This window comes from Filicampus tigris, chromosome 20 (genome assembly GCF_054856515.1).
Source record: "Filicampus tigris isolate MCC_2025a chromosome 20, RoL_Ftig_1.0, whole genome shotgun sequence".
Taxonomy (NCBI): Eukaryota; Metazoa; Chordata; class Actinopteri; order Syngnathiformes; family Syngnathidae; genus Filicampus; species Filicampus tigris.
This window is the reverse complement of record NC_141236.1, coordinates 14,689,320-14,703,150: the sequence shown is the minus strand read 5'-3', so window position 1 is coordinate 14,703,150 and position 13,831 is coordinate 14,689,320. Positions and strand designations below refer to the sequence as shown.

The 13,831-nt window shown below is 52.0% G+C and overlaps 1 protein-coding gene across 6 annotated transcripts; it reads right to left on the bottom strand.

The window, feature by feature from the left end:
- Positions 1 to 193: 193 nt before the first annotated feature.
- On the bottom strand, positions 194 to 11,061 carry LOC147128597 (adenylate cyclase type 3-like). 6 transcript variants are annotated; one of them, XM_086018348.1, is made up of 20 exons: positions 8,694 to 11,061; positions 8,458 to 8,607; positions 8,038 to 8,201; positions 7,298 to 7,409; positions 7,089 to 7,216; positions 6,773 to 6,931; positions 6,483 to 6,642; positions 6,266 to 6,367; positions 5,944 to 6,020; positions 5,707 to 5,865; positions 5,407 to 5,494; positions 5,220 to 5,336; positions 4,005 to 4,261; positions 3,529 to 3,610; positions 3,276 to 3,434; positions 2,529 to 2,675; positions 1,935 to 2,054; positions 1,730 to 1,850; positions 1,200 to 1,324; positions 194 to 637 (listed from the first exon to the last, which is right to left on the bottom strand). In XM_086018348.1, exons 1-20 carry the CDS (start codon positions 9,348 to 9,350, stop codon positions 458 to 460), a joined length of 3,264 nt encoding a protein of 1,087 aa, XP_085874474.1. In that variant the 5' UTR covers positions 9,351 to 11,061; the 3' UTR covers positions 194 to 457. The 6 variants fall into 6 exon arrangements, 5 of the variants coding, with proteins under 5 accessions (XP_085874474.1, XP_085874475.1, XP_085874476.1 ...); XM_086018349.1 differs by having other exon boundaries at positions 5,220 to 5,321; XM_086018350.1 differs by having other exon boundaries at positions 6,483 to 6,621.
- Between the last annotated feature and the right edge of the window lie 2,770 nt (positions 11,062 to 13,831).

Below are 13,831 nucleotides of genomic sequence, written 5' to 3'. Positions count from 1 at the left end.
AAGAAATTTGACATTTAATAATTATGCTTCATTGGTTTATACATATTTTACCTTAAAACCCGTGGCTGTTCTTTTATTGAAAAAAAAAAATGCCGAGCACTACCTTTGGATATTGTCAGTGGACTTTCTAAGTTGATTGATAATAGTTATCAAATCATATTTTGTGGTTTGGTTAAGAAGATGAGATCACCGACATGTGCAAACCTGTTTAATGAAAGGTAACAAATACATATTGTTTTAAAATACATTGAATAAAAAGTATAAATGACGTCAAAACACTTTATAAATCAAGTGCCAGGTTTTTACTGTACAGGTGGGGTGAATTGTTATTTTATGATGTTGGTCTACATATAATTAGCAATGCTACGGAGCATTTGACCAATAGCAATAAAATAAAAACCGCAGATGTTGCCAAATGGGCATAGTACGGTACTGTGTAGTCTCAGCTGTCCGTGGGTCAAAACACGTGCACCACTTGGTGCGGAAGAGCCGTTTGTGGAAGAACGTCGCTGGTGTTTTTTTCTTTGCCTTTCATGAAGAAGGTGAGCAGCTCGCCTTTACCTTTGACAAAAATGGGTCCCCTTCGCACAAAGCGGAAACCGTAGAACTTGAGGATGTCGAAGCAGTCTTCCACCACCTGGGGGAAGCCCAGAAACAACACTTCACATTTCGCACCCAGCGTGGAGGACTTTTGGGTGTGTGATGTGATTTTTTGTCATTATTTTTTAACTCATTCACCAACATGCACAGGAACAGTCGGCAAATGGAATCCAACCGAATACATTGGTTAGGTATGTGTGGCAGCAAGTAGGCGCCCAGCTTGTCTGAGAAATTCAGGTTTGTACACAGATCCCTGTAGATGGCGGCGTTGCATCGCTTTGGGTTGGCTTTTGAGTAAAACATAAAGATTCGGTGGTGAATCTCGGCGATACACGTCAATTATTAGGGAGAGAAATACCAACGTGTTGGAAGTTGGGCAAGTTTAGGCACCTGACACCTCAACAGAGGAGCTACATGAGTATGTGCGGCGGTAGGTAGTGCCTCTCGCAGGTCAGTCTTGGTACTACATCATCGACGTCACTGTGTGTCGTACCGTGCACTGCATTAGTCATCTCCATTCTTCATCCTGCGTGGTGTCTCTCACATTTTCAAAAAGCGGTTCGGATGTTAGAAACCCTTGATGTGGACACAGTTTTTACCTGAATGTTTCCCATGACTCCGGTGGACTCCATCCTGCTGGCCACATTGACCGTGTTCCCCCAGATGTCGTAGTGAGGTTTACGAGCTCCGATCACGCCGGCCAGAACGGCGCCTTTATTGAGCCCTGAGGGAGGACGCCATTTGAATATCAACCAAAACGCAAATTCATTCACACTGACTTCATGTCAAACAAATCCTCAAAAGAATGACTGTGTCCAAAATCAGTCAGTCGGTCGTGGTGTTATATAAGCAACAGATGTTGGAATACAAACTGTCCAGCACTACATGTAAGCAAATAGTATGAGAATACAAGCAGGCATACATTCTTTATCCCCTTTAAAGGATTACTGATATTACTGTGTCGCACTACGCTTAGTGTGATGTCTCCATGTACAGTATATTTGTTTGTATGTTTGTAATATACCGCCCTCAGGTGGCCATGGTGCACACAACAGAAGAAGCAGTGGGAGTTTAGAAGCACTGAACACACACCCACCCCCACCCACTCACACACACAGCTTGTACTGACCGATTCGAAGCATGAAGTTATTGAAGGACTGCTTGTTGAGGTTGTCGAGGGTGACCTTCATGGCCAAAGCGAAGTCTGCCAGATCGGCGAGGTGCTGCCAGTGCTCGAGAAGCTCCTCCGGCTGCACAGCGACACAAAGGCAGCACGGTTGCCAAGGACGCCGATGCGTTCGTCCGAGTGCAAAGGCCGCGCCCGCGTTCCAAACCTTGTGACGGCGGCCGTGCCCGTTGCCGCTGCTTTTTGGGGTGAGTCCCGACGCTGCCATGTAGGTGCTTCCTATTGTCTTGATCTTGGTGATGTTGCGGAACTCGTCCCTGTCCAGTAACTGTTGGGGCAAAAGTCAAGTGAAAGAAACACACGGTCTTTCTGCACGGAAATAGATGTCACGCCCCGATAACAAATAAGCCACGTAGATGTCTTTACATACAACAAATGACATCTGTAAAGCCGACTCGACTTATTTTACAACTGCATTGAAAAAGGGAGGGCCACTATATGCTTTGTGAGCAAAAAGTATTTGGAGATTGGACGGTGTAAAAGGTATATTTAATCAGATTTCTTTTTTGCACATTTTGGACATCAATTTTAATTCCACTGAATTAATTCATTTCAAAACTTCACCCCCTCCCCGCCCCAAAGGTATGTGCACACATTTCACGTATGGAATATTTAGAGAAATCTCATATGAGTAGGGAAAAGTTTTGAATAGATAAACCTTGGACATTTTTTTTCCCCGATCACAAAAACCCTGTGGAAGAGAGGTTTGTAGCGTTTTAATGTCCAACGACCTGCTACTCACGCTGTCAAAGTCGGAGATGATCTCGTTGAGGATCCGGAGGCACTCGATGCCTCCGTTGTTGATGCTCTCTTCCGTGTAGAAGTCGGAGAAGTTGGGGATGGACGCGAACATCACGCCTACTTCTTCGTACGACTGACTGTACAGCTCCTGAAATCACACGTCTGTCACCCTCCTGCCCTCATTTGACAAAACTCACTCACTGGACCCGGAAGCGGCCCGAGGCATAAGACAATTTAGCAACTGCTAGTCTGCTGGTGCGCCGTGAGATTTAGGAATATAAAAATGCACACCTTGGCGGGGAAACATTGGCGACGTCATAATTGGTATTGTGCCTCGTGCTTTCTCCCTTGAAATGTTGCATCAATTCATCTGAGAACACTAGCGTCGGGTGATTTTTTTGATGCGATATTTTGTATTGAGAAGACAACTTCCAATTTGGCATACAGTGTTGTACCTTTACATAAATTGATGAAAACTGCATTTTATCATATCGAGTGAAATGTAACCAACGTTAGCGACGACGTCATTTAACGTTAGTGCTCTAGGATCGATCAGTCCCCTCTTGTAGTCAGTTTGACATTTTGGGGAAGTTTATGACTCATGACCACTAACCAGTGGCTAAGTGCCGTTTGTTGCTCATTGTTTTTCATTGTTTCTCTTGGGCGGCTGGTGCCTGTTCCGCTTGGTTGCGGCCACCCTGTGCTACAAAGGGACAATTGTGATCCTCAGCCCGCGGACAACCCTGACCTCATCTCTCTTCTTGGTGCCCAGGAAGTGCTTGGCCACGTGCTCAGGCAACATGTTGGTGACCAGCGCTTCATTCCAGCGTCTCATCTCCAGCACCTTCTCCTTCTGCTCGTGCACGCCCACCTTCCACAGGAACAACTCCCTGGACTGGCGCTCCAACTGCCCGCACACACACACACACACACCAAACAAAGGTCAGCGCTCGGCGGCCGTCCTCGGCCGTCCCGTGACCAGCGGGAAGGGACTCGCTCACATGGCGGGCGAAGAGGTAAAGGCTGACCATCATCACCACGCTCATCATGGTCATCAGGTACTTGGACGGTACCATGGATGTTCTGGAACAACAACATACATTCGATAGCCGCGGTGTACATTCTAATTCCGGGTTACACATTGAACACAAATGGGAGAATTTATTGTCAGATTTCGCAGCTAAAATACATCATTTTCTGGAGCAACATCATTCTTGGATTCTTTTTCAGGGTCGTGAGTTGGACGATTGGCTACTTGTTGCTCGGCCGATCCATTGCGGGGGGGGAAAAAGGCATTTCATTGATGCGCGTTGATTTTCCCATTTGAGTGACAAAAATGTCCCTCGTACGGAATTGTTAAAGGCGCACGCATTGACAATCGTCAATGAGAAATATGGCAAATATTGGGTTTAGAAGAATTGTATTCATTAATCGGACGTTTGCATTTGCGTGAGAAGTGAAATGTTCGATCCCCCACCTGTATGATGCAAAGTGCACAAAGTCATACAGATCGTAGACGTCTCTCCAGCTGTGGGTGTTCACGGCCCCCGTCGCCGTGACGACCAGCAGCATCAAGCTGAGCTGGATCAGGTGGCTGACCTGCACCAGCACGGCGGCGGCCATCAGCGACATCACGGCCAAGAAGCCGTAGTGTTTCGGGTTCTCGGCGCATCGGCCCGGCGCCGCGTCCGACGTGCCGTTGAGCGGCCGCAGGTGTGGCGGAACGCAGCTGAGCTGCAAAAAAATGGGAAGCGGCGGAAGTCGGACTTTGGGCGTTAAAGATGAAGCAAATTGGCGGAAAGGAAAAAGGGACGGCGGCGGAAGTAATGAAGCAAGAACCGGACTTCAGCTGAATTTGCTGGAGTGGCCCCTTGAGATATGAACCTGTCACCCGATTTACAAGCCATGTAAATGAATGCCAGGTTAGACAATTGGCATACATTCTTTATCCTCTGCCAAGAACGGCATATTACCTCCGTGCTGAGTATATATCCGTTTGTCGCTGTTGGAACGCCCGCGCTTGCTTGGTCAAAGCGAGGATTCTTTGCCTTCACGACTGCATGTTTTATAGAGCACGGGTTTGTATTTTTCTGACATCAACAGAGCCGATCGTCTTTCCCCAGCGTGCGCTCACAGTGTGACAGTCGACAACGTTCGCCCGAGCGCCCTCCTGATGCCTGTCAGCTGGCTAAACGGCAGCGGCGTGTTTGACAGGCTCCGTGGGGGCCTCCTCAAATGAGCTTGCGGGCGCCGAGATGGATGACTAATGGAGCCCACGGGAGGGAAGCCAGTCAGACACGCCAAAGGCGCTCGAGTGACGACAGGCGGCAGGCGGCCAGACGGCTGTCGGGGGAGTGGCTTGACAAGTGGGCGGATGCAGAGGAAAGCCGCAGGGCATTTGCACACATTCTATTTGGGGGCAGGCGCTCGAGCCCCCCGGCCCCCCAAAAAAGGCAATGGCAAAACTGCCCAAATGAATCAAACGCCGAAGACAAAAGAGCAGTGCGTATTTCTTTCTGTCAATATCGCGACGTCGCAAAGGAAGTGAAGGGAAGCTAGCAGTTCAGTTTTGGTGATATACCGTACAAAGATGAGACCAAGGAAAATTCTTTTCAACAAAAATAGATGGGTGGAAAAATGGTTGGACAGGTAGGTGCGTCTTGACTTGGACGCTGTCGAAAGCGCGCCTTACCATATCGGCGATCACGGCCATGGTGAGGACAAATATGGCCGCCGCCGCCCACGTGTTTCTTGCCCAGCGCGTGCGGTCGATCCACAAAGAGAAGGACACCAGCTTCTTGGAAAAGAGCTAGCCGCAAAATGTTCCGGTCACCATTCCACGCACGGCGACGGCAAGATCTACGGCAAGTTGCCTTTACCCGGGGGAAGACGGCAGCCAGGGAGCACGCGGCGAGGAGCAGCAGCAGAACTTCTCCTACTGCCAGAGTCACGTAGTTCACCAGCAGTCTGCAAACACGACCACGCAAACCCCCCTTTGACCCCGGCAAGCTCATTTCTGGGGTGGGGGGAGCGGAGTGCGGCGTGGGTCGATTTTTCTAGAGCGCCGAGTTGTCTTGCGAGCAGTACAAAGTAGCAAAAGGACCTCCAAGTGGCCATTGAGGATTTGGGAACAAACGCCGCAGCGGCTTTGGGCAGATAGCGGCCGACGGCGGACCTACCGCGGGTCAACGAAGGCCTGGCTGGCGGCCATGAAGAGCAGCACCATGGCGCAGCAGCAGAAGGCCGCGCCGCTGCGCTTCTCCTTCTCCGAGCAGTAGCGCGCCTCCAGCTTGCCGTCCACGAAGCGCAGCGACACGGGATGGATGCGCTTCTTTAATCTGGGCAAAAGCCACGGAGGAGGGAGGAGTCAAGTACAAAAGTCGACTATTTCGCCGCCTCTCGTCCGCTGCCCTCACATTTGCTGTGTTTCTCTGTCCAGGAGCTCCTGCCGGAGTCGCGCGGTGATGACTTGCTCTCCGGCCAGGCGGTAGCGCTGAGGAGAGGACAAGAGTCGGCGGGCAAGAGAAGACAAGCTATCCACAAGAGCGGCCACAGGATTAGGCACACCCGCACCCGTCCAAATGACGTCCCCATAGAGTGAGCTTTGCTTTGCTTTGTTATTTTCTGAGTCGCTTCACCATCCTTTGGCCCTGCCGCGGGCGTGAGTGCGACAGTTCTCGTATCGGCGCGGCCAGCGGGGTGTCGGCAAAGCGTCGGCGAGCCAACGCGCTGATTTACCTCCTGCTGAAAGTCGCGGAACGGCGACGACGAGGCTACGTTGCCGTTCGAGGTGGCGCTAATGGACCGGCGCGACGTTGCGGTCGACGCGACGCTGGCCGCCTGGGCGAGGACAAACACAAACACAAACACAAACGGGACCATTTCCACAAAGTCAACTAGCGCGCTCGTCCTGGGAGCAAATTGATGGGCCCGGCGGAAAGTAGCGCGCGCTCACTTTTGGATGGAGGTCGTCGGCCTCGTTTTCCGGGAGCAGAACCAAGTAAGTGCGGATGCCTTTCTCCAGCAGGTACTCGCACCTGTCGCCGCCGTTTCCCGGCTCCAGTTCAAACTCCCCACGGAGACATTCCTTGGTGCTGTGGGAAACGTGCACTCGACTGCAGCACAGAAACACGAAAGACGCGGAGGCGCGGTAACGTCCATCGTGAGGAAAAGGCAACGTAGCGGGGACAGCGCCGCCGTCAAGCCTCCAAAGACGGCAAGTCGGGCAACGCGTGCGTCTCTTACCCGGGAATGCCCCCCGACTCCATCTTGTTGGCGACGGTGACATCGGTGGACCAAACGTCAAACTGCCAGCGCTTTTGGCCCAGCACGCCTCCCAACACGGTGCCCGTGTGCACGCCCACTCGCATGTCCACCTCCGTTTTGGTCTTCTCTCGCACGTAACTGTCGCCGCAAGGGAGGCAGAGACGATGGCTGCCGTTTCGGGGCCGTCGCGACTCGACCACTTTTGGATCGTTAGTGTGGAAATGCCTCTCTTTGCGCTCGGCCACCAGGCGTCGGGATACGAAACGGAATTGCGGCGGCGGCGGCGAGCACTCACGAGATGGCTTCTACCATGGAGAGTCCCATCTTGATGGAGCAGACGGCGTGGTCCTCTCGGAAGTCGGGAAGACCGCAGATGCAGTAGTAGCAGTCGCCCAGGATTTTGATCCGCAGCTGATGGTGTCGCTGCCACGCGACCAGAGGGGACGTCGCGTCATCGGCCGCGTGATCGGGCGGCGGCGGGTCGGCGGACGGGCGCAAACTCACCTCGGCCAGTTGATCGAAGCGAGCGAAGAGCTGGTTGAGCAGCTTGACCAGCTCCTGAGCGCTGCAGCTGGAAGACAGCTGGGTGAAGCCCACGATGTCGGCAAACAGGATGCTGCCACAAACAGGCCCGGGCTCACTTGCGCACTTGAAACCGCGCAAAGCTGGCGCGGCTCACGCTCGGAAGAAGGAAGTCAAAGTTCCGTCGGCGGCAAGTGACGCGCAGCCGGTTAGTGCACGCCTGGCCGTTTCGGGCCACTTTGTAGTTGATGTCTTACGATCGAAGCAACTTGAGTTGGGCTCTTGATGGATTGCGCTCTTGGGTCTCACAAGGTGGAACATTTTCAAAATATATCATTCATGTTTGAAGACGTCGAAAACATGCAAAGACTGAAAGCGATGGGGACTGTCATCAGGCAGAGGTCGACTGTTTAGCTTCTTCAGATTTGTTCTAAAACGACAATTTGGGAGTAAAACATGAGTCGCAATTGCCACCTGCATTGAGCTAGCCAGTTCCGGCTGCACCCCTTCCTTTCAGATGTCTGCTGGCGTGGATGCTCGAGAGTGCCTCGTTGTCAGCCGCGAGTGCATGCATGTCACAGAGAGAAGGGAAGAGCGAGCTCGAGAAATCATTTCAATGCCGGCGCGTGGAAAATGCAAATTGTAGGCCCCACCCCGTTTGCTGCAAAAGGACTGGCGTCCAAAGCGAGTGCAACCCGAACAAACAACAGGTTGTGGCTCACCTGACGTGCTCGTGGCGGTACATGTACATGGTGTTAAACTGCTGCTGCTGCTGCTGCTGCTGCTGCTGCTGCTGCTGGACTCGGTTGTCGCTGGCCTGCTTCTTTAAACCCTGCAGCATCTCATCCGCAATGTGTTTGGGCAGGATGGACAACAGCAACTCCTCCTGCGCGGGGAGAGCGGAAACAATCGCGCACGCTTGAGGTGGTGACGATTCCCGCTCCGCAGACGTACGAAGGCCCTGCGCCGGCCCGGCTAAGCTACAGCAGCTTGTTTGCGCGACGGCAGTTGGCGTCGTTGTCCGGGCCGAGTCCCCGATGAGCGTCGGGCAGGCGAAAACAAGCACGTCCCCAATCACCCTCTTCGGGGCAAGCGTCACAAATGGGCCGGCGCGGGCTGTTCCAATGAAACGTGCGGCGTACCTGCTGGGCGCTCTGCTCCTCTAGCGTCAGTTTCACCTCCAGGGACTGACGTGCCTCCGAAAAGGCCGTCCTGTACTTGCTGTCAGACATGCAGTAGCACATCACGCCCACTGTGGCTGCACACAGGTACAGCGTCACGTTGGCCAGGAGCTGCGATTCAGGCAACCGTGACAGAGCGGGACTTCAAAAGCAGCGCAGTGGATGACGGCTACTTTGTCCGAGAGCGGCGCGTTTACCTGCCTGACCGGCGCCGGCCCCCGCGCGCTGTCCTCCAACCCGCCAGCCGCCGTCAGTCCCAGCAGCAGGACGTGGATCCCGCAGGAGAGGCCCGAGAGCAGGAGCAGGGCCGGCAGGCCCAGGGGCAGAGTCAGGAAGGTGGAGAAGCTGAAGAAAGCCTGCCAGCCCGCCGCGTCGCCGGCTCGCCAGACGCGCCGCGAGTCCAGGCCGGCGTAGCACAGCACGTGGACGCTGACCAGCAGCCACAGCGCGTACGGCGCGGCCCCTCGCCAAAGCGCCGACCCGGGAGGCCTGCGCCGCCGGTGCAGCTCGCCGAAGGCCAGGTCGGCGACCAGCCCCGCCGCCGCCGCCGCCAGCGTGGCCCGCTTGTGCTCGCTGTACGCCGCGGCGCACGTGGCGACCACAAAGCTGTTGAAGAGAGCGGCGAACGTCACCAGCATCAGCACGTTCTGCTGCCTGCGCCGGCGCAAGTAGCTCTGGTAGAGCCTCTCCAGGGAGTCGGGGGTGAAAGCGCTGCCGACCGTCCGTAGGAGGCCGCGGCCGATGCTCGCGGCACCCGCAGTCTGACCCGGGCACGCAACGGGGCGCCCGGCGGGGCGCCCGGCGGGGCGCCCGGCGGGCCGCTCCGTGTCCACCTCACCGACCCCGCCGGACATGGTGACCGCGAGTTAAAGTTCTCCCCGTCGCTTGCTCAGTCCCGCAACGAACGATGATCCTGAAGGAAGTCACTGACGGCGTTGCGGTACAGTAGACGGACGGACTTCGGGGCAGGCAGCTCGGGTTCGGCGATGGCACGAAAGGCGGTCCAGCTCCAGATTGGCAACTGGCAACCGGTCCAAGGTGTCGTCCAGCTTTCGCCACAAGTCGGCCGGCTCCGGCTCCGGCTCCGGCTCCGGCTCCGGCTCGCCCGCAACGGGGCAAGTGCTTTAGAAACCGAATGGATGGATGAGCCGCCAGGGGCCTCGAGTCTTGGCACCACCGGTTAGAACAGCCGCCTCAGTTTCCGGGTCCGAATCTCAGGCCTTTCTAAACGGAGTCTGCAGGTTCTACTCGAGTACGCCTTATATGCGCAGTCCGAGAACATTTCTGGAAAGCTCGAAATCGAGGGCGCTTTTGTATCAGTCCTGTGACGAACTGGATCAGTCCCCGGTGTGCTCCCCCTTTGGCCTCATCACACACTCTGACTTGGAAGTGACCCTGAACCGGAGGAGCACTTTGAAGGATGAATGGATGGATGCGCTCAAGTCCGAAAAGGCTCCGGAAGTGGCCAGATGTCCGGTCTCGGCGCTGGAGTCAGCCAAGCGCGGGCAGCTTTCGCCACCGTGCCCTTACCTTCCAAGAAACAACTCGTCAATATGGAGCATTCTCAGGAACCGTCACCGCTAATCCAGGAAAAAGGAGTCTCGGCGCCTTCCCTTCGGCGGCCGTCGCCCGTGACGCCGCCACAGTTGAGCAACAAGGTCTGCGTTTCCTTTTGCATGCTAAAAGAGACTTCACAGACTGTCAAGATGCTGCAAAGGAGTCCAAAGTTTTCATGAGGCAAAACAAAGCGGCCTGTCTTGCGCCGCCGGCTGCTTGTCAGATTCCAAGACGTGCCGCTTCTTTGGTTCTCAGCCGCATCTCCTGCCGCCTCTGCCGCCCTCCCCCTTCTTGGCATCGTCTGTTACTGTTGCTACGATGAAACCAAAGTAACTGCGGCGTCTTGGGAAATGTGACAGTGACGGTGCCAAGAGGCGTGAAAGCCGACTCGCCTCCCCCTTCAAGAGCTTCAGCGACCGATCGCCGTTGGGGCGCAACCCAGTCAAACGCACTGGTTCGCGTTTGCAACTTGCAAGTCCTTCCGCGCTGAAATAATCGTCCCGTCGATTGAATAAATTCACAAGCGGCGCTTGCAGAGTCCCTCGCGTCCACAGGCAGCTCCGCCGTGCCCCTTGTGTCGCTACGCCGAGGGCTGCAACAGCTACTGCCGGGACTTGTCTCCATGGCGATTCCTTTCATGACATTGGCCACTTGGAAGGGTACGGAACGGACAGTCAGCGCTTGAAGTTCACACAGCCGTAGCTTTGAACGTCGCCAGAAGCAGCAGTTGGCCGTGCCCAATGTCACTCCATTGTTGCAAAATTAGTTTGCCTTTGTTCATCAGTCCATGCCAGCCACGTACAAGACGAGCGAGAATATTGAAATGCCCTTTGACCAGTTGAGTATCCACGCAAGAAAACAGCAGCTTTGCGTTCACATCAACCGGTGAAGTAGAGTGGAAAGGGAGAGGGGAGCGTCATTATTTGCCTTGCACGAGCACATCTTTATTGCCGCAACCCGCCGCGGGGGGAGTCGTTTTCAAAATTTGAATGTGCTACGCGTATTACCAATACGAAGTATGTCGGTGAAGTGCAGGTATTATTTTGTCCACTTGGGGTCGCCATCCTCATGTCTATCCTTGACCCCCTGCGGAGGGACGACAATTTGGTCTCACCGGTGGTGGTAGGCTGCAAAAAGTGATTTGACCATAGATGTGCTGTTGTGTGCGGCCACTTGTGGCTTTGCAGGAGACACATTGCACTTGACTTTCTTTTTGGCGCAGTCTATTCAGTTTGAAAATATGCAGAAAAGAGGGACGCGCTCTCATGACTAAATGACGTCAAGCGAGGAGCTGTCATACTCACTTCCACCACTAGAGAGCGCCAAATATGAACATGAAAAGCCACTGATTATTTTTCTTTTTCTTTTGCATAAGCAGGGATATCCTCGTAGCTTTGCTGGCGTATATAGAAATATTTTAAAATTCTGTGACAGTAGACAAAGTTATTAAGTGAGAGAGACAGAGAGAGAACTTTTGTTCCCTCAGCTGCTTCCCCTCCTCCTCATGTGGCATCGCCACAAAAGTGTGGGTTTTCTTTCAGGAAGTACACGCACGCACGGAGTAGTAGTAGCAGTGGTAGTATTAGCAGTAGTGCTGGTAGTAGTACTCATAGTAGGAGTACTGTATAGTACGCAGCTGTTTGGCTGTGTGAGCACGACTGTAAGAGAATCCTGCTGCTGTGAGGCTCTCCATCAATCTGGCTTCCAATGACACAAACTATGTACACCTGTTCTTGCCCTCCCACACACACAATATACCTATGCGTGCGTGCGTATATATATATATATATATATATATATATATATATATATTTGGGGGGGGGGGATCGGGGTCCGTCTTCTTTCCCCTATAATAATGGATACTTTGGTGTGCCCAATTGTGCATTTTGGAGGATTTTGTTGGGATTATACGATGACCCCAGGATCTTTTGCCTTCGGGCTACCTTTTAAAAACATTCCAACAAAAGACGTAGAAAATCCTTAACTTTTGTCACCAAAGCGCAACTCATCCAAGCTAAAGCACACATACGCACGCGCACGCACACACGCACGCACGCGGCCAAACAAAGAGCCCGAGGCCCGGTGCTACCTGTTGACACTTGTGAGCGGAAATGGGCCAAGGGTCCTGGAGGTGGGGGGACGGTCGTGGGTGGGGGTGTCGCTGTGGGGCTTCAAGGTGGGCTTCCTCTCAGGTTACTTGTCCACCCAAAGTTTTGTTTGTTTACGCTCAACAACTTCCTGCCAGTCCCTTCGTCCACCATCCCAAGACTTCATCTGGAGTTGCACGATTGAAATTGGGCTGCAACTCCAAGAAGAAAACACAAAGCATTACAAACTCTACAAAACAGGACAAAATTCTCTTGTGTAAGTGCTCAATTTAAAATCATTGCAATACAATAACTTTTTTTTGAATAAATTCTTTTTTTAGTGTATTATATCATTTTTCTAAAAATATCGAATAAAAATGAAAAATAGCCCAAAAATGAGCGTACCTAACGATGATATTTCACCAAGTTCTTCTTCATGTTGGGGGTGTGGAAATGCGTGGAATGCGTGGGGACGGTGGGTGTCCATTGTGCCAGGTGGGTTCCGCTCGGTCGGGCCTGAAAACGGGTCGGGAGCGCAAGAAACCCGATCGCGCCGCTCGCCTTCATCGTGCTTTCATGGGCGACATGACACGAGGAGGAGGAGGAGGCGGCGGCGGCGGACGAAGAGGATGCTTTTAACGCCGCCACCGAGCGAGCGAGCGAGACGACCCAGGACAAGATTTGACTCTTTTCTAGTATGTTGGGGTTTTTTTTCAACTCACAACATTTAAAGCTAATTCTTTTGAAACCGTCAAGAAATCTCACCAAGTGGACTTTTTACTATTAAAATTGTCTTTTTCTCATATGATTAGGAAACATTTCCTATTTTTTTAAACATTTCTTGAACAATACTCAGTCTTTTAAAATTGCAACATTTTCTCATGAAATATATATATATTTTTTATGTACAATGACTTTTTTTTCATATTTTGGCTTTAACCCCATCTTAGAAAATGTGTTTTGTCTTTCTAGTAACTTTGACCTTTCCCTTTTAAACTTCTAATTTTCACTTTTCTCTAAAAAAGTCATTTGAAAAAATCTCATAAATCTCAGCTTTTTAGGGAGTATGACTGTTCTCGTGAAAATGCAAATTTATTTGTGCTACTTTATTCTTATAAGATTATCGCAAAAAAAAAAAAAAACTCCTCTCAGCATGACCATGAGAACTTATTCTTTTAAAGGTTTTTCTCATTTGTTTCTCGTAATACGAGCACATTTGTTTTACTATTAAATTTAATTTGGGGGGGAGAAAATTCAAAATGTGTTTCTTCTGCACAGTAAGAATGACTATATTTTCCTCAACTTTAAACCATGATTCTCATCCAATTCAGACTTTTCAATTCCCTTTTCTGTTTTGTGACAAAACAATCAACGCAGCTGTGACTTGGGACTGTGAGCACGCCACTTCCCTCGATTTGGGACCACCAAATGATTGGCTGGCATCGATGGTTTCTGCTGGTTGGTTTGTGCAACGTTTAACGCACATTTGTCTTCATGACTTTTTTTTTTTTTTTGCCTTGCTGTCGTCACGATGTCCACCCAGAACACGTCCGAAGGCGTCACGAGCAACTGTCAAACTCAAAGCGAGGACTGTGACAAAAGTTACGAAATCATATTTAGCAGGCACTTCAACATTGTCAACATTGCTTCATTTATTTCTCAAGAAAGCAACACAGACGTACACACGCCAA